General features: G+C 41.9%; 1 protein-coding gene across 8 annotated transcripts in view; it reads right to left on the reverse strand.

Moving 5' to 3' along the window:
• Positions 1 to 20,327, reverse strand: part of LOC129674689 (ATP-binding cassette sub-family A member 17-like) — a 75,456-nt gene that overhangs the window by 27,051 nt on the left and 28,078 nt on the right. For 7 of the 8 annotated variants that reach the window (XM_055604831.1, XM_055604829.1, XM_055604830.1 and 4 more), the window contains 7 exons: positions 19,523 to 19,652; positions 13,110 to 13,264; positions 7,284 to 7,439; positions 6,888 to 7,098; positions 5,934 to 6,084; positions 4,043 to 4,141; positions 1,523 to 1,685 (listed from right to left, as the gene is read on the reverse strand). In XM_055604831.1, the coding sequence (XP_055460806.1) occupies positions 1,523 to 1,685; positions 4,043 to 4,141; positions 5,934 to 6,084; positions 6,888 to 7,098; positions 7,284 to 7,439; positions 13,110 to 13,264; positions 19,523 to 19,652 (1,065 nt within the window). The remainder of the gene's footprint in view (positions 1 to 1,522; positions 1,686 to 4,042; positions 4,142 to 5,933; positions 6,085 to 6,887; positions 7,099 to 7,283; positions 7,440 to 13,109; positions 13,265 to 19,522; positions 19,653 to 20,327) is intronic. The other variant, XM_055604832.1, reaches the window with a different exon arrangement.

The raw sequence follows: 20,327 nt of genomic DNA on the forward strand, positions 1-20,327 counted from the left end.
TGTGAAACAAGGAAATCAATCTCTAACCCATAATAATTTTGTCTTATGCCAATACTATTGAGAGCTAAGTAAAATTTCTTTATAAAATGTATTTCAAGCTGGGTGGTGGCAGCCCACAGCACTCAGGAGGCAGAGGCAGGCAGACTTCTGTGAGTTCCAGGCCAGTCCAGTCTACAGAGTGAGTTCCAGGACAACCAGGGCTACAAAGAGAAACCCTGTTTCAAAAACTAAAAAAAAAAAAAATATTTCCAATATTAAAAACACATCATAGATTTCTCATGTATTTCACAAGAAAACACACACATACACACACACACACACACACACACACACACACATATATACTTTTTTTTTTTTTTTACACAAGGTTTTTCTAGGAAATCCAGGATAATCTCAAACTTAGAATCCTTCTCTGTCATCCTCCCACAAGCTGGGATTATAAATACATTTTTTGAAATTTAAATTCTGCATGGTACAATATATGTCCTACTTTACAGCACAAAGATTATGTATTCTGGCCAAGTAGTTCTCTCAATCTCTTAATGGCCTGACCCCTGCTAGGGTGTTTTGGATACTTTTTCTCTTCTTTTTTTTTTTTTTTTTAATAACTTATTTAATTTTATTTCATGTGCATTAATGTGAAGGTGTCAGATCCCTTGGAATTGGCATTACAGACAGTTGTGAGCTGCCATATGGGTGCTGGGAATTGAACCCCGGGGGTCCTTTGGAGGAGCAGACAGTGCTCTTAACCACTGAGCCACCTCTCTAGCCCATGGATACTGTTTTTCTACTGGGTTAATTACCCCTTGCAGTGGTTTAAATGAGAATGGCCTCCATAGGTTCACATATTTGAATGTTTGGTTCCCAGTTGGCGGATTGCTTAGGCAGGATTACAAATGTGGCCTTATCAGAAGCATTGTGTCAAAAGCACACACCGGGCCTAGCCGCCCCTCTCTCCCTCTTCCTCCACCCCCCTTCCGCTCCACCTCCTGCATAGAGATCAGGATGTAAGCTCTCAGCTGCTACTCCGGTTAAATGATTTCTTTTATAAGAGTTGCCCTGCTCGTGGCATTTCATCACAGCAATAGTAACCCTAGAACACTTCTGCCTTTGAACTGGAGCAGGCTGTGTAATATTGCTGAAGCCTGACAGACCCATAGTTTATCTTATTTGATTGACACAGGATCTATACAGGTAGCCAAGGATGGCCATGAGCTCATAATCTTCCTGCTTCAGTCTCTCAAGCACTGGGATTACAGGCATGTATTACTAAACTCAGCTCTTTTTTATTTTTAGTTTTTGAGACAGGGTTTCTCTGTGTAGCCTTGGCTGTTCCTGGAACTCACTATGAAGACCAGGCTGGCCTTGAACTCACAGAGATTCATCAGCCTGTGCCTTCTGAGTGCTGGGATTAGAGGTGTATACCACTATGCCTTGCCTACCCAGCTTTTGATGGAATGATAGCATGATTCCATTAATTAAACCACATTTTTTTTTCATGTATCTGAAATAGGATGCTTACTCCAGTGTTTTGTTTGATCATCTGCCTAGGGTGCACTGAGAAGATCCTTGAGTGAAGATACTTAATTCTGTCAACAGGAACTCTGTGAATCCGGGGACGAGGATGAAAAGAGGGTTGCTTCTCAGTTAAGATATTTGTGCCAGGATCGGCCAGCTTAGAAACTCTAAACCAAACCAAAAACATAAGCAAATACAAAGCCTCAAAACCACAATACATTTCATTCTGCTCAGGTTTAAACAATGAAATTCACATATTTGGAAAAACTGTTAAGTTAGAATAATAATAATAATGATTGCTGACGGAGCTGTGTGTAAGTTGTGAGGTGGGTAGCATGGTCGTCCATAGTACTAAACACTGTGTTAACTCACTTGTGTCTTTTCCAAAGCTCTTAGGCAACACTATTATGACTACATTTTGTTATTTGGTTTTGAAAAGTACTACATGAAAATTAAAACAAAATAACATATTAGTTAATTTTATAATCAAAACTAAACATTTTAAACATAGCACCATTAAGATTATAGACCAGAAACTTAGTAAGTTCTGGTCAGTGGTTCAGAAGCAGCCACGGTCTCCTTTCTTCCTGGCCCTGAACTTAGAATGGTTTTGCATTTTGAAATGGTCACATGTTGGGTGGTTATGTAAGTACATACATACTATCCTTGATTGTGCCACTCAACTTGCATAACATAGAATATCTGGCTCTTTAAGAATAGTTTGCTGACCCTGACTCCTGGTCTAAGCAAAGAGATGAGTCCATTCATGGAGAAAAGTATTCAGTGCCAGATAATGTATTTCTGCTCATAGCTCTGGAAATTTGTCCCAACAAAAGACATAATCAATTGTGGCTAGTTTTTTCTTCTGCACAGTTTTATAAAACATGGCACATGTGTGGCTTATGATTGCAACCCAGATTATCATCAAAGTTGGGCAGCTTAGAACAACTGTAAACATTTATTATGTCTCACAGTTTCTGTGGGTGAAGAAATGGAGTGGTATGATTCTTGTCTCAAGGCTTCTCATGAGGGCATGGTTTCTAGATACTGGCCAGGGCTGCAGGTACCTGTCTGGAGGTGGGACTGGGACTGTTAGATCCACTTCTAAGAGCATCAAGTACAGGGAGCTTTTCCTATACCTCCTTTTCCCCGAAGATTAACACCTTGTATTAGTGTAGCACATTGTTAAAAATAATGGACTAGCATTCCAGCAGGGTTTTTTTTTTTTTTAAGAAATTGACAAGTTTATATCAAAGTGACTATAATAACTAAACAATCTTAAAAATAGAACAAAGCTGGAGAAACTATAGACTGCCTGACTACAAAACATATTGAAAAGGTACAACAATCCCAACGGTGTGGCAATACCATCTAAGACAAAATAGATCCATGAAGCAGAATTGGGAAAATAGATAAATTAGAGTCAACTGACTTTTGGTAATAGAATTCAAATAATTTAATGTGGAAAAAAATCTTTTCAATAAATAATTGTGTCCCAACTGGATAGCCATATAGAAGAAAATGAAAATTGATAACTTATCAAGTCATACCCCAAATTAATCACCAGCTGAATTATATACTTAATTTAAAACTAAAATAATAATGTTTCCAGAAGAAAAGGTAAAGGAAATATTTTGTGATCCCTAAGGTAAAATTCTTTTGTTTCTTTTTTGAGATATGATTTCTCTAGGTAGACTTGGCTGTCTTGGGCATTCTCTCTGTAGACCAGGCTGGCCTCGAACTCACAGAGATTCACCTGTCTCTGCCTCCCTGAGTGTTGGGATTACAGGTGTGTGCCATCATGCCCCGATGTAAGGTAAATATTTTTTAAATAGTGTAAATGTTAAAAATCCGTGAAAGGCAGAAACATATAAATTAACTTCCATGGAAATGACAAAGTTTTCATTAAAACTGCTACTGATGTCAGGCGGTGGTGGTGCATACCTTTAATCCCAGTACTCAGGAGGCAGAGGCAGAAGCAGAGGCAGGTGGATCTTCTTAAGTTTGAAGGCCAGCATGATCTAAATGGTGAGGTCTAAGACAGCTATACATAGAGAGACCCTGTCTCACCACCCCTAACATGTATGTTGAATAATAAAACATTTAACAGCATCTCTTACTGTCTAATATCCCACTAGATCAAAATCTAGATAGCCATTCAGCAAGACCATTAGAAAAAAAAAAAAGAGTCCAGCATTGGGTAATATTTAGATGGATGATGTTTATGATCCCTTCCAAACCTAAGATCTTGGGAGCTGTCAGTTTTGTTCGTGTGTTTGTATGTGTGTGTGTGTGTCAGTGTGTGCTCATGTGTGTGCACAGATACTTTTGATGACAGAGGTAGATGTCTGGTGTCTTCCTTTATTGCTTTCCATCTTCTCTCTTGAGATTGGGTTTCTCACTGAACCTGACTATCCCTGCTGTTTTGCCAGGCTGGCCAGCCAGTGTGCCCATCTTCATGCTTACACAGCAAACATACCCACCTGAGCTGCCTCCTCAGCCTTCCAGTTTCATTTTTGCTTACCGTATGAACACTTCCTCCATAGTGGTGACAGAAGCCCCCCAAGTGGAGATTCCCAGCTCTATCCGTCTCTGTTCTAAGTCAGTAAATAGAGCTTTGAACCTAGAAGCAGGGGAAAAAGATGGAAGGTGAATCCTTTACCACCCTTAGCTCTCTATAGCGGCAAAGACATAGCATTTACTGTCAAGATATCTGTTCAGAACTCAGCTTCATCACTTAGTTTCATCACTATAGCTTGTAAACTGGTAATAGCATTTACTTTAGAAGGTTCCTATGGGGATAAAGCTAAAATATATCTAGTACAGAAGTAAGATTTTGGTATTTCTGAGTCCTGGCATAAAGACAGGTGACAGATTCTCATTCTCTCTCTCTCTCTCTCAGTACTTGGAATGTCTTTTCTTGGATTCTACCTGCCATGCTATGAGAAGCCAAACTCCACCTAGAGGAGGACTAGAGCCACACTTAGCAGCTTTAGTAAGTGCCCAGATGTTAGTCAGCATTGTTTCCCAGATGTGGGAATGAGTCATCTTGGATAGTTCAGATCATTTTAGTCCCAGAAAAAAAACTAATGTAGATCATAAAAACTATCAAGCTCAGTGCAGCCAATATACTGAAGCTTCTGGGAGCAGGAGTACACAAGAGTCAGAGCCTCTGAGTTTTATGTGCAAGGCCCTAGGCCCTAGGCCACCAGTACTGGGGGGAAAACCCACAAGAAACACTGATATTGTTGCCACTTTGAGACAGAATTTTTCTTTTCTTTTTTCTTTTTTTTCTCTCTCTTTCTTTCTTTTCCTTTTCTTTTCTCTCTCTCTCTCTTTTTCTATTTTGTTTTTCAAGACAAGGTTTCTCTGTGTAGCCCTGGCTGTCCTGGGACTTACTTGGTAGATCAGGCTGGCCTTGAACTCAGAGCTCTACCTGCCTCTGCCTCCTGAGTGCTGGGATTAAAGGCATGAGCCACCATGGCTCAGCTAAGTTAGAATTATTTGAGTTGAGTTGCTATTCAGGAACATACATCTGATCAAGAATTTGAAGCTAGAAGCACCATAGCAGTATGAAAGACCTCTGAGAATCTAGAGCATGTGTCATGCTTTTGGGATAAGACAATAAGGCAAGAGGGGCTTCAAGAGAAATCTTGCTAGAGGCTGGAAGAATGGTGAAAAATATTGTTACTTAGTGGCAGGAGGTTTGGCAACACCTTAAGTTGTCTTAACAGAAAAGACTACAGGGCATTTGTGAGTATGGGTGACATGGGAGTGTGGCATGGCAGGACATGTTTTGAAGACTTCAAACATGGCTTCAGTCCAAAAAAAAGCACATGCTTTTCATAATCTGATACATGGGATACCTAGGAAGCACTTATTATAGCAACTTGGACACCCTTCTACAGTAAAGGAGAAAACAAATGAAGCTAGCTACTAAGCTCTGTCAATCAGCTGGAAAACAAATAATTATGGAAGAGAAATAATTACTCAGAAGACAGAATCAACAGCCAGAGGATGGAGTCAAAGGCAATCAAACCATCATTATCCATTCCCTGTTCCTGAAAACACAGACATCTGAGACACGTGTCAGTCAACCCAGAATTTAGACGTGCTGAAGACTAACATGTGTTATTGGCCTTTACTCCTGTTTCTGAATGAAGCTGTTTCTTGTGATCACCACTCACTGGGTGTATGTGGGTCAGAAAACCTCTCTCTGATTCACAAGTCGTCTTCAAGATGAGCCAAACCCAATGAGTTTAGGCCAGGTGCCATGCTAGACATAATTCAGGTAATGGGGTCCTGAATCTCATACTGATCCCGTAACAAGACACACTGTATTTCACATTTGGGCATGTGTGAAGGGTGTGAATTTTTGTGGCCACGGTAGACTGTGCTAATGACTCAGTCCATACCTGGGCGTGCTCTTCTTAGGAAGTATGAATATCACTTCTTCTCCAATGCTGGACTCCAAAAGTGCATTTGGTATGTGATGATAAACAAGACTAGAAAGCTTCCTTGTGTCACAGGGAGGTGCTTTTATTAAAGTCATGTAATATCCTGCACCTGAAATTCCATATAAAAGATGGTAAAATCCTCTTATTCTTTATACTATTCTTCTTGGGCCATAGTTTTCTGTATTTCGGAATGGACAGATTTCGAGGAGACCTCTTGAGGTCAGCTTAAACCTTCATGACCTGACTGCACTCTTGTGTTTCAGAACTGGAAGATGGCATGGTGGAAAATCTAACCGTGCTAGGCAGTAAAGAGGGACTACAATAAGAGTGCAATAAGCCAAGGACAGGGTTTTTGGGAATTCTGAAAAGAAGAATGCTGTACGTTGCCAGGTGCGCATGGGTCAACAACAGAGTGAGAAGCTGTAAGATTAGAGACCGACAGATGGGGTAGGAGGAATTTGTAATAATCCAGAGGGGGAGGAGATGGTGAGCTAGACCAGAATGCCAGAATGTGGTCATAAACTGAGAGAAATGGATGTGTTTGCAGATGGGTCAGACATGGGCTGTGAGAGAGATAGGAGCCAGAGAGCCTTTGGGTTTCTTTGGAGCTTATGTGTTTGTTTCTATTTCATAAATTAGATTTTTTTAAAAATTCTAAGAAAAGATAGATTAGTTTGGTGCCTGGATGAAGAGGCAGCAAACTGACAAACTGAAATATAAACATGGGTCGTATGATGCTAAGTCTCAAAGACACCTCTTCATTTCTTCCTCATTCTCACAAGCCCTTCTGCTGGACCAACAGAACAGGAAGTCTAGAGAAGGCCGTGTCCAGGCAGGGTCAGGGCCCTTCACAAAGGCAGTGGAGAGTGTCAGGATGGAAGCTGATCTGGGCTCCTGCTGCCCACCACTCACCATATCTCTGCTTGAGGAACCCTGAAGACCCACAACACTGTAGCTCCCCTTTGGCCAAGATCGCAATGCGGTCTCCCAGAAAGTCAGCTTCGTCCATGAAATGGGTGGTCAGTAGGATGGTGCGGTCACCCTTCTGCTCCTCAAGAAGGTCCCAGAAGGCCCTCCTGGAGGTTGCATCCATGCCTGAGGTGGGTTCATCCAGAATCAATACCTGAGGGCAGAGATGAATGAAGCCTTGTGACAATGATGGGGCCACATCCCAGCCTCAGGCTGGCCAAGCTGGGTGGCCTTCTGCAGCTTCACAGTTTGCTAAATTGTCATCACCACCCCTGGGTTTGTCCTCATGTGGGAGCCTGACTTGGCTCCATCAAGAGGCCAGACCCGCCTGCCCGATACCTTAGAACCAGCTATGAGGGCGATGCCAAGAGAGAGCTTGCGCTTCATCCCCAAACTCAGGAACTGGGACTTCAAGTTCCGCTTGTCCTCCAGGCTGAGGGTGTACAATATCTGCTCTATTTTCTCACGACAGTCCCGGCGAGACAGGCCTTTCAACTGAAAGGCAAGAAAAGAGGGGATATGATGCAAGTGATACTGATGGGAGATGAGATGTCTCATCAACATTTTGCTTGTATACACATAAAAAATGGACAGGAAAAATATGCAAGAAACATTTCAGGAAAGGAGCAAAGGAAGATTTGAACTATGTAAGTGAATAAATATGGGAAACGTAAATGAAATGCACTCTTTTTATCAAAGGGTAGAGTGAGATGAAGGAAGTCCCATGTTTGAAGGAATCTGTAAAGATGGAAGGACATCATCTGGCAAAAGCTCCTCCTCCTCCTCAACACCTATCTCTCCCCTCCTGCTCCATCTCTGCTTTATTTTCAAATAGAGTCTCACTATGTAGCTCTGGCTGTCCAGGAACTCACTCTGCAGACCAGGCTGGCCTTGAACTCACAGAGATCCACCTGCCTCTGCCTCCTGAGTGCTGGGGCTAAAGGCGTGCGCCACTACCACCCAGCAAATTTACACTTTTCTAGGATCTAAGTATGTGCTCAAAGTTGCAACCTGTTCTCAAAAGTTGCACTTTGCTTATGAATGGTGTCATTCTGAGTTAGACAACTATGTAAGAATGTGAGGCCAGTGTCTGCCCACTCAGGCAGAGGCAGAGGAGCCCTGCTGTGTAGTTTGCTTGCTTGATTTGACATGGCTACCCACCCTTCTGCAGAATTAAAACTTAATGCCTTGTTGAAATGCTTTGGGTTGTGTGGCCATGGTCTCAGGCCCTCAGATCCATTTTTAACAGTAAATGACTTAAAAATAAATACATCAACCTGTTAAAAAAACATATTATGACTATTTTGTTTTTAAATCACTGCTTTATAGTAAAGAATTTATATAGCCTTTGTCCATGGTACCTGGCAAGGTCTCTGAATCCTTGGGACTTCCCAAGTGACAGGAGCTTCTTTGTCACCACCAAGTCCTTAGGTCATATCAGAGGTCACACAAGAGGTCACACAAGAGGTCATCAACTCTCAAAGGCCAGCCTTGTGCAAGTTTGTGTTTCTGTGTGTGTTTTGGAGTGTATGTGTTTGTGTTTCTGTGTGTGTTGTTCTCTTTCTCAGTGCCTTGCTTTTCTGTCTTATCTTTTGAGACAGGGTCTCTCACTAAACCTAGAGCTCATCATTCGGCTAGACTGGAAAACCAGTGAGGTCCAGTGATCCAGTCCACCTATTCCACTTCACTTACAAAACCACCCACCCACTCATCCTCCCCTTCTCTTCACTCCTCCCCCACCCCAGCCTTCCCCACCTCACCCATGCTGGGCTCTTATGTGGTGGCTTGTACAACAGGTCCTTTAGCTAACTCCCCAGCCCATGTTTTGGTTTCATGAGGTATATAGTTCAGGCTAACCTCTGTAGCCGTGAAAGACATTAAACTACTGATCCTTCTGCCTCTGCCTCTGCCTCTGCCTCTCAAAACTGAGGTTACAGGTTTGTGCCACCACACTTGATTTAATGTGGTGCTAGGCATTGAACCTAGGGCCTCACACACGCTAAGCAAGTGCTGTATCAAGTAAGCTACATCCCCCACCCACAAGTTTGGTCTTTTCACACTAGCAATAAACAATCTAAAAACTAGCACCACAAGAATATTTAGGAATAAATTTAATCATGTAAATACAAAAATTGTACACTGAAAACTGTAAAACATTATTGAAAGAAATTAAAGGGAACCAATAAATAGAAACGCATCTCATATTCAAGGACTGGAAATTTTAATATTGTTAATAATGTTAAAATGTCGTTACTATTCAAAGCACCCTACAAATTCTGATAGCCCTTAAAATACTTTTTGTAGCTTTGGACAAAACTTGTGCTCCTAAACTTGTATGGAAGAGCAATGAAGTCAAAATAATCAAAACTGTCTTGAAGATAAGAAGCAAGTTGGCAGAGACACACTTCTGATTTCAGCACGTCCTCTAAAGCTATAGAAATACAACACTGAGGTGTTTGTATAAAGAGAGGAAACAGAAAAATGGAATAGAACTGAGATTCTGAGAACAGTGATGCCCATTCAAGGATGAAGGAAGATTGAATCCAATCTTTCTTTCTTTCTTTCTTTCTTTTTTTTTTTTTAATAAATTCTTCCTATGTAGCTCTGGGTAGCCTGGTATTTACAATGCAGAGTAACCAGGCTGGTCTTGAACTGGCAGTGATCCTTCTGCCTTCTGAGTGTTAGGATTACAGGCATGTGCTACCACACTCAGCTAAAGTGTCTTTTCTTTTTTTTTTTTCTTTTTTTTTTTTTTTTTTATGTGTGAGTGCATGTATGGATGCAGACCATGTGCATGTTTGGTGTCCATAGAAGACAGAAGAGGGAGTCAGATCTCCAGAACTGGAGCTATGGATGGTTGCAAACCATTATGGGAGTGCTGGGAACCCAACCTGGGTCCTCTGGAAGACCAACGAGTGCTCTAATTACTGAACCATCTCTCCAGTTCCTACAGAGTCATTTCCGTGTGCATGCCTGCATGCGTGCACGTGTGTGTGTATGAAGGAATGTGTATAAAAAAATTACTATCAATAAACAGGAAACAAAGACAATGGATAGTATTGGAGAGAGTTTCTGTAGACCATATCTATTTGTTAAGGGTTTAGTAGCCAGCATCTAATAAAAAATGTCTCACAACTAAATTACTAAAGGATAAACAACTCAACTGAAAAATGGAAAAGGGTATGAAGAGAGATTTCTTACAAATGGCTTTTAAGCTCCAAGAGACTAGGTCTCTGGTGTCTGTGGCACCAGAGAGTACTTGTATCCAGGTGCCAGTTTCAGTGGAACCCAAGGGCATTGAAGGAACAGGCCTTCTGCTCCACTGGGTCAGGAAGCACCTTGAGACTAGATGCTCACCTCTAGCAGGGCTAGTTTAGAGGCAGGCCTCCAGTCCTAGGGCCTTAGAGGTCAGTGCAGGGTATGAGCTTCAGCTCCAGGGTTCCCAGGATTCCCTGAGACCCTGGGGCTTTGGTTCCCAAGGTCCCTATGGTCAGTGTGAATGTGGTGTTTTGACTTCTTAGGTTCCAGTGCTCAGTGAAGGACTTAGGGAGTACAAAATGCTGAGGTCCTAGAGGTTACTTCAGGTCTGTGGCTCTAACCTTGCCTCCAGATAGTACACAGGCTTCAGCGGGTCTGATGTTTGAGGTCCTTCTCCCAGTGGGTTCCCAGAATTCAAGAGATGACCAAGGTTTTTACTCCATCTGGTTGTCTGTGGCTTCCTTTACAGCCCTACCCTTGGTCCTGTTGGCACATAGCCAGGGTGTAATTGCCTCCAATCAACAATCAACACCAAGCCCCATATACTTAACTCTTTAGGAAGAATCACAGAAAATAAAGCATTCAGATAAACTTAAGAGAAGGGAAAGTCAAAACTTAGAGACACCCCCATAGATGTATAACACAAAACAAAGAAATACAAAGAATATAATACAACCACCAGCCATGACCCATTCCCAATCAATCAGCTCCCCTAAAAGGGAACCTAAAACTACAGACACAGCTGACATGTCTGAGAAGGAATTCAGAGTCTTGGTTTTTAAAAGAAGTAATGGTCATACAGAAGATTCAAACAGACAAATGAGCTACAAAAATGTATCCAAGACCTTGACAATACAGTCTCCGAAGTGAATGAGACAGTAAGCTGGAAGGAAAGTCCGAAATGTGTAGGAAAATTCAGTAAAGAGGTTGAAACATTAAAAAAAAAAAAAAAAAAGAAGAAGGAGAACTAAATAGGTGGGTGGTAGTGGCACATGCCTTTAATCCCAGCATGCAGGAGGGAGAGGCAGGCAGATCTCTGTGAGTTTGAGGCCAGCCTGGTCTCCAAAGTGAGTTCCAGGACAACGAGAGCTGTTACACAGAGAAACACTATCTCAAAACATTACAACAACGAAAACAAAAACCAAACAGATATTTGAAATGAAGTAGACAATCAATCAAATAAAAATCCCAACAGATACCATCATTAACATACAATACTATACAGAAGGTTAAATTTCATTGATGGAGGGCCACGTAGAGACAATAACACTAACAGACAGATAAAGAAGTGGGAATTAAGGAGCATGAATGAAATTTCCAAGCAATCTGGGATACATTCAAAAGGTCAAACATGATACTTCATGGCATAGGAGAAGGAATAGACATAAAATCAAATGTAATAAATAGACTATTTAATGAAATTACAGCAGAAAAATTTCCAAACACAAAAGCAAACATCCAACCATAAGAGGTGCATAGTACTTCAGGTAGACATAACTGGAGAAGAAAGTCTCCATGACACATCAGTGTCAGGATGTCAAAAAGACCGAGTAACGGGGTTTCATGCCCACCTCCCCACCTCTGTGCTGGAGATTTTGTCTGGCTTGATTCTGTGTTGGTCCTGTACGTGCTCTCATCATTGCTATGAGTTTATATGTGCTACTCTCCTGCTCCAGGGCAGACATTATTCCAAGTAGCAGTAGTGGACTCTGTGGGGAAGGGGGTAGGGGGAGAAGGAAAAACAAACCTCAAAGCTGGGTGGGTAGTGAGTTGAGGGTGGAGAGGGTACGTATGGGAGGGGGAGACTAGATAATGAATATGATCAAAATACATTGTATGAAATTCTCAAAGACTTAATAAAAATATTGCTGGGCATGGCAATGTACACCATTAATCTCAGCACTTGGGAGATAGAAGTAGGTGGATCTCTGTGAGTACAGCCTGGTATACATAGCAAGTTCCAGGCCAGCCAAGTTCTACATAGTGAGACTATGTCTCAAAAAAAAAAAAAAAAAAAAAAAAGAAAGAAACAGCAGCAAATTTTACGTGATGTGCATTTTATCTGAATAAAAAGTAAAACAAATTCAAAAAATGATAAGGGTTTTAGAAGTTTCTTTTGTCCTACTATTTGCTTTTTATTTTAAGACTTGAGCTTCTTTGCTACAGAGAGACCCTTAAATTCCTAGAGTTATGTGAATGAAGGGGTGTCTTCTGTTCTAATAAGGTGACTCTGCACACCACTGGGTAGCTTCAGTGGTGGGGACTAGTCATCGGAAAGACTAAGCCATGATCTAAACTCCACTCCCATCCTCCGGGGAAAGTGGGGAAAATAACCCATCATGACCAGAAAACGAATCTTGCATAAAATTTTAAAGATGCTAAGTTTGGGGTTCCTGGGCTGGCAAATGCACTGAAGAGCTGGATAGGTTTGAGCTCCTAAGGAACTCCCTTCCCAAAGACCCTGTTCTGTTTGCTTCATCTGAGTGTTCGTTGTAGCCATAATTTTTTTTTTTTTTGCAATGAACTGGTCACTATAAGTATCCCCTGCAGTTTTTTTTTTTTTTTTTTTTTGAGCAGTCACAGAAAATACTGAGCCTGAGGAGTGGGCTTTGCAAACAACTTGGAATTTGCAAGAGGCATCTGAAGTGGGAGGTAGTCTTGTAGAACTGGGTGTTTGAGCTGAAGGGGAGAGGCATGTTAGCTGCAGGCAGCATCAGAACTGAATTACAGGACACCCAGTCCGTGAATAGAGAATTGGATCCATGGGAAATCACCTCCCCACATTCGCTGTCAGGACATTGAGAAACATATGTGTTCCCTTAAAAGGACTCCCCCAAAATGAACCAGAGCTGTAATCTATCTTACCATTCCTAAGAATGAACACATACCCATTGTCCACCAACTCACCTGACCATAGAAAGAAAGATGGTCAGTTACTGTTAAGTTATCAAACAAAATATCATGCTGTGGGCACCAGCCCAGGCTCTTCCTAATTTGAACCATGTCTTTTGAAATTTCATATCCATTGATATATGCCTGTCCTTTTGATGGAGCAATAAGACCTAAAACCAAGCAGAAAGACATCCTAAAGTCATTTTCAGTCAGAGGCTATGAGAGTATGAAGGCCTAACAAAATTACCCTTGCTGTTGGTTCTCCCATACACTGTCTTTATTCTACTTTGTCACCATCAGTCAATCAGCAGCATCCAAGGAATATAGGTCCTATGTGTGCCTGTGCTTGAGAATATGCAGGAAAGATCAGAGACAGGAAAAATGCTTCCTGCTTTTGAGCGATTCCAACATGGTTAAATGGATTTAATAACTGTAAAGTAAATCACATTACTGTAGGGAGTGATTAAAGTAAATCACATTACTGTAGAGCAAATCTGTATGACTAGTAGATAGGGTGGGGAAAAGCACTTTGGGAACCTAACAGTTTTGAAATGTGATCCTCAAAGGCAAGGTCTGACTTTATACCCTGATTGACAATAAATATCTGTTCCCTGAATAAATGAATGAATGAATGAATGAACGAAATTACTGACAAATGTATACCAGTATGCAAACTGGCAGCCTGACTACATACATATTATTTTAATCTTTATTCTTCTTAGGATGATAAGAGCAATATATCCTTATCACAAAATGTTCATAAGAAGGGTGAATGACAAGAGTGATACATTCTTATCACAGAAAGTTCACCAAAGTAACAGAGGCTGAAGAAATGGTCCAGGGGTTAAGAGAATTTATTCTTGGAGGACTAGGGTTCAGTCCCCCCAGAACCCACACGGTGCTTTACAATGTAATTAACTCCAGTTCTAGGGGATCTAGCACCCTCTTCCAGCCTCTGAGAGCATCAGATACATACATACATGCATGCATGCTTGTATGCATAACGCTCATAGGCATAGAAGAGAAAGATAAATCTTAAACTAGGTAGCAGTCAAATGTGCCTTTAATCCTGGCACTGGAAGACAGAGGTAGGCGGGTCTCTGTGAGTTTGAGGGCAGCCTGGTCTACAGATCAAGTTCCTGAACAGCCAGTGCTATACAGAGGAACCCTATCTCAAACAAAATAAAACAAAACCCACTACCACTACCAGCAAAACTCACTTGAATAAAGGAAACAAATGCTGTTTAGTAAGTTCCACTATGAAAAGATATAATTAACATTTTGATATAGAGCCTTACTTAGTTTTATGCACATTTTATGTGTTCATGTTCATTGAGGTAGAGATAGAGTGAATCTGGGGTTTCACAAAGGCTGGGTAAGACCTTTACCAATAAGCAAGACTCCCAACCCTATGCATTGTTTTTATACTAAAATAGAAAATATAAATACTGGCTTTTAAAAATTAATGTTTCCTTTTCTGTTTTGTGGGTTTCTAGTTGTCTGTTTGAGATGAAGTCTCTGTGAAGGCCAGACTGACCTCGGCTTTGCCGTACAACACAGACTGGCCTGAACTTTCTCATACTGATCGGGCTAGCCTTCTAGGCATCCCACTAAGATGCTCGGCTTAACTGTTTTATGTTTGTTTGTTGTTGTCATCTGTTTGTTTTCAGTATAACAATGTATTCAGACTATTTATCTACAAAAAAAATTGTATCTTTTTTATTTTTATTTTTTGAGATGAAGTTTGATTATGTAGGGAACTTTTGACTTCCAGCTTTATAAGCATGTATCTTTATGCATGGCTTGAAACACATGATTTTAAAAAACACATTCACTTATTTACATCCCTCTGCTGTGTGGGGGTGGTGCATACCACATGGGGAGGCCAGAGAAAAACTCGAGGGAGGCAGTTCTCTCCCTCCTCCGTATACGTTCTGGGGGTTGAACTGAACTCTTCGGTTTTGGTGGCAAGTGCCTTTATGTGCTGAGCCATCTCATCAGCCCAGATCTGTGTCATTTTTAAAAGCTAAAAAGATTTCATCGTCACAATGTATATCCTATTTAGTTATCCAACCTATAGGGGATATGTAGGTTATGTGTGATTTTCCACAAATAAAAACATTGAACTTAGCAAAGTCTAAACTTAGGTCATTCTTTAAATTCTAAAACAATATAGCTGGATTTGGTAGGTCCTATAAGAGAGGCAAGATTTTACTCTTTAAAGAGATTTATTTATTATATTTTTAATGTATTTTGGTGTTTTGCCTGCCTGAGTGTCTGTATATCATTTGCATGCAGGGGCCAGAAGAGGATGTAGATTCTTTGGAATTGGAGTTACAGTTGTTAGTCTCCATCTTGCTGCTGGACATTAAACCTGGGTCCTTTGGAAGAGCAACAAGTGTTCTTAAGAGCCAGGCCATCTCTCCAGGCCCTGGGAGACAACATTTTAAAAGGTTTTGATACTCACTTCCAGATTAGATCTTCCACTTTGGCTGTGAATAATAAAGTATCCATAATTATCTGGGGAATGAAAGGTAAAGGGTAGGGCTGAAGAGATAGCTCAGCATTTAAGAGTACACACTGCTTTTACAGAGAACCTGAGTGCATTTATTAGTACCTGTAAGCCTTGCAAGGAGCACCCCTGGCCAGGCTCTGCTCCTGAGGACCTCCAACCACCAGGCTCTGCCCATAGAATGCTTGAAGGCCCTAATGGCTAGACCTAGCCCCTCACGATGCAGATGGACAAGCTCCGCCCTACAGGATAAAAAGTCTAAACTCAGGGCTTGAAATCCTACCACTCCCCACCTTGGAAATCCCCACTCTAGAAACAAACAAACTATATGAAGCCTGCCTCTTGCATGTTTGAGTATATGAATGCTGAAGCCAGAGGTCAAGCTCAAGTGTTAACTCCTCAGGAACTGTCCACTGTGTTTTGTGAGACAAGCTCATTCACAGGGATATGAGGCTCGCTCATTAGGTTAGGCTTGCTGGCCAGTGGGCCCCAGGGATTCCCCCGTCTCTTCCTCTCCAGCACTGGGATTGTGATGGGTTTTGGGGATAGAACTAAGTCATCGTCTTGCATGGCAAGTTCCCTAGCACTTGGAATTGAGACTACAATAAAGGCTTCCTGCAGCTTATCACTTCAGCTAACAAGAGAAAGAAGCCCAAACCAAAAATGTCAAGCTGCCTTTAAATGTCAGTGTGTCCTCTGGAGCCTGGCAACGTGGGACCCTGGGCGTGCTGCAAACAGTGCAGCACACGCTTGCACTGATGACGCAAATGAGAGTACCATCTACAGCCCTCTATCTGTGGGAGAGCTGTATCCCAAGGGATTGAGCCCGTGCTAAGAAAGTATTCAGTCATTCAATTACATCCTCAGCTCTTCAGAAAAGAACAAACTTCTCCCCGTTACAGGAAAAATCCACAAAATTAAGCTCAGTGGGTTAGACTAGGATGAGGTAGTTGTGTTTGGAGAGCAACTGCTGCTGCCTTCCAACAGGCTTCCACCTCAGAGGACAACTGCAGCGGAACAGCAAGACCAAGCCCACAGGCTGGGAGAGATGGCTTAGAGGTTAAGAACACATACTGTCCTTACAAAACACGCAGATTCAGTTCCCAACTGAACTCACATGCATCCATCCACAGAAATACAGCATACAGATGTTTTTAAAAATCATTTTTTAAAGGTAAAAAGGTAGAGGAGCTGGGGGAGATAGCTGGTGAAGGACTGAGGACTGAGTCCAGGCCTCAGCACCCATGGAATCCCATCGCTGGTGTGTATGACGGTTGGGGCGGGTGTGGTAGAGTCAGGCAGATATCCAGGGCTCCTTGGCCGACCACCTTAGGCTAATCAGTGAGCCGCAGGTCCCTGTGAGTAAAACTGTCTCACAAAACAAGGTGAACAGCTCCAAGGAATGACACTTGAAGTTGTCCTCTGGTTTCCATCTACACATGTTCACACGCCCACAGCCATACACACACACACACACACACACACACACACACACACACACCAAGAATAAAAGGTAAAACCACTCTAGATTAACTATGGAAAGTCTTTATGCCAGATAATAGTGATACACAACTTTTAATACCAGCACTCTGGAGGCAGAGGCAGACAGATCTCTGAGTTCAAGGCCAGCCTGATCTGCTGAGCAAACTCCAGGACAGCCACGGCTAACAAGAAATCCTGCCTGTAAAAAAACAAAACAAACAAACAAAAAGAAAGAAAGTCTTAGCCAGGCATGGTGGCAGAGGCAGGCAGATCAAGGCCAGCCTGGCCTACAAAGTGAGTCCAGGACAGACAAAGCTACATAGAGAATCCCTGACTCAAAAAAATAAAAAGTATTTATGTAAATTTATAATAGCAGAAGTTTCAAAGTCTATAATACATAAAGTTTGGGGCTTTTTTTCTGCCAAAAGAATATAGTTTGTAGCTGGATATAATGGCACATATATCTATAATTCTAGCATGTGCCACTTGAGGCTAGTCTGTGCTACACAATAAATCCTGTTTGAAAAAAACAAAAAACTATGGTATGGAAGTCCTTTGCTAGCCAATGTCCTGGAGAAGCAACCAGACTTTGCTTTTGATTATCCCCAGAGTGCACGAACACCATTATATGACTCCTAGTCACGTCTCTCTCGCCAGGCCAGAGTTAAATTTTTTGTATGTTCTATAATTTAGTTAGAAATCTGTGATAGGGCTTCTGTAACATGGCATTCATGGCTGGCATTTTGACCATATTTGCAATTCAGACTTTTAGTCAATGAAATGATGCATTCTGTGCAAACACACTGTTCCAGCATTGTAGTTTCCAGATGTAAACAAGGCAGTTTCTTCAGGAATAAGATGGGATGGTGAGACAGAGAAATAGCATACACATAAACTTACAGACAAATGAAATGCTGACTGTGAGGAATCCTGGCCACAAAACAAGGGACTGTAATAGGGAAGAGTGTGTGAAGAAATAAGGACTCATGGCCTTCCTGAACAATCTAGCGCCTGACTTGCCTCTTTGATACTTAGCCTATAGGCACAGCTGGACTTCTTTTCCAGCACTGAGAACTTCACACACACACATTCAGAAAGGGCTTCTTCAGCCTAACTTGTAAAAAACTGTTGTAGGATATTTGCTCCCATTATGAACCCTGAGATTGTGAACTGTAAAAACTTCTCTCTTGTTTGCTGTGGCTCAGCCCCAACACACACCATTAACCCAAGAGCTTCCTGTTTACTGTAAACAATCCTTGTGGTATGTCTCAGCCCTAGCACACACCTTTAATCCAAGAGCTAAATAAAGTCAACCCTAGGTCAACAGGTGGAGCAAGAAACCAGCCGACAGGGATTAAACAGAAAGGAGAGACATTGAGAGAAGGGCATTTAAGACAGTGTGGAGAAGTAAAGGGGGCTTTTTGGCTTTTTCCTTCTGGGACGTGAGCTGAGTAGGAAGATCACCTGGGTGCTTTCTCTGCCTCTTTGGGCTAGTAGGTTTTCACCCCAGCACCTGGCTCATGAGTCTTTATTGGTAAAATCGAATACCTGAGATTTTGTTTTTAAAACAAGAAACAGCCTATATCTGAAGAGGTCCACTCCTCGAGAAATGCCTGTACCTCTGACCAGGAAATTGTAGGGTTTAGTCTCCAGTAGGATACACACATAACATACCCAGTACATATATGTTAGTTAAGACTTGGCTTTCAAAATCCTGGTAGCAGAGGCCACCCCTCACCAAGTGTCACTAAGTCTTGCTGTTCTTCAAGTGTTTTAATACTGAAAAACTGCTCCCATCTGAAGAGGCTCACAGTTGCTTGATTGCCAGCCCCATAGCATTCTGTGTGTAAGGGCCTGTTGATTTCTAGAGCTCCTTCAAAGCTGGCTATGCACCCCTCTGATTTTGTCCTGAGCTTTATATGTGTTAAACCTCCAATAAATGTTTCCTGAGTGAGTTTTCAAATTTCACAGGACATCATTTTAGTTGACAGGATATGAAATAATTATTTAAGCACAAAATTACTCTGAAATGAGTATTTTGGAATAACTCACAGGAAGCATTCTAAAAGTACCTGTGGGAATCAAAATCCAAAGATGTTCTCATTGAGAGATTTGAGGTGCTAAGAGATGAGCAGTGTCTCACGCTGAGCAGTACAGTTCTATCTAGAAGGAAACTAAACACTGTTCATGTCTTGTCGGAGAGAATGAGAGGTAGTTCTGCAGACTGACTGAAGGGGGCAAAGATTTCCTTGTCTGGGCATAGTTACCGAAGTATCAGTGTATACAACCAGATACTACAACGATGGTACAATTAACAACAAATCATGTTTAACATTAAAATGTCAATGAAATTTAACAGAGAAGAAATCCAAAATGTAGATCTGTGCAGCCGTCTATTAAGGGCTGCCCCTGCAGAGCTGCCCCACACAGGTACCTGTAAGGATGGAGCAGACAGTGGTTTTTCCTGATCCGTTGTGTCCCAGAAGAACGGTGATCTGCCCCTTGTACAGGTTCATGCTCAGATCTTTGACTGCTATGTGTTTACTCCTTCCCCTGTAAAACACCTGTGGGAACGTCAGGGCGTGACTGGCAGGATAGTACCACAGGTGCAGGCATTTCTAAAGAGTTTGGAAAGCCTCGTATCCAAGTCAGCTTCCTTTGAAAGTTCATCAAGCAGGGTGAGGACTGGAGAGATGGCGCAGCGGTTAAGAGCTCATATCGCTCTTGTGGGGGATCCAAGTTTGATTCCAAGTATCCACATTGGCCACCCATGACCACCCATCCCTCCCGGGTATCTAAGGCCTCTTGCTTCCATGGGCACCTGCACTCATGTGCACACACTCCACCCCCAACTTCCACACACACATACTCCTAATTAAAAGTAAAAATAATTTTTAAATGTAGGTTATTAATGGGTATTCAAACTGAAACCTAAAAGGTTTCATAATTCTCTCATAATTTCACCCCCTTGAGCTACTGGGGAACCTGAGTAGGGGTTGACCCAATTCCTGAAACATGGCAGTAGGAAACCTGAACCAAAGGCCTAGGAGCTCAAGGTTAGAAGGCTTGTGAGATACGTGGCTTTCCTCCCTCTACTCATAAGTAGACCTTACCCTTTCACCTGGCTAAGCCTCTGAGAACGTGCACCTTGCTTCTTCGGTAAGAGTTATGTAACTAAAGAGAATCTGAGTCACCTGTTTTCCAGGTCAGATAGTTCCAAGATTTTATTTTTTAAAATT

Source organism: Psammomys obesus, unplaced genomic scaffold (genome assembly GCF_907164565.1).
Source record: "Psammomys obesus unplaced genomic scaffold, mPsaObe1.curated_primary_1811, whole genome shotgun sequence".
Taxonomy (NCBI): Eukaryota; Metazoa; Chordata; class Mammalia; order Rodentia; family Muridae; genus Psammomys; species Psammomys obesus.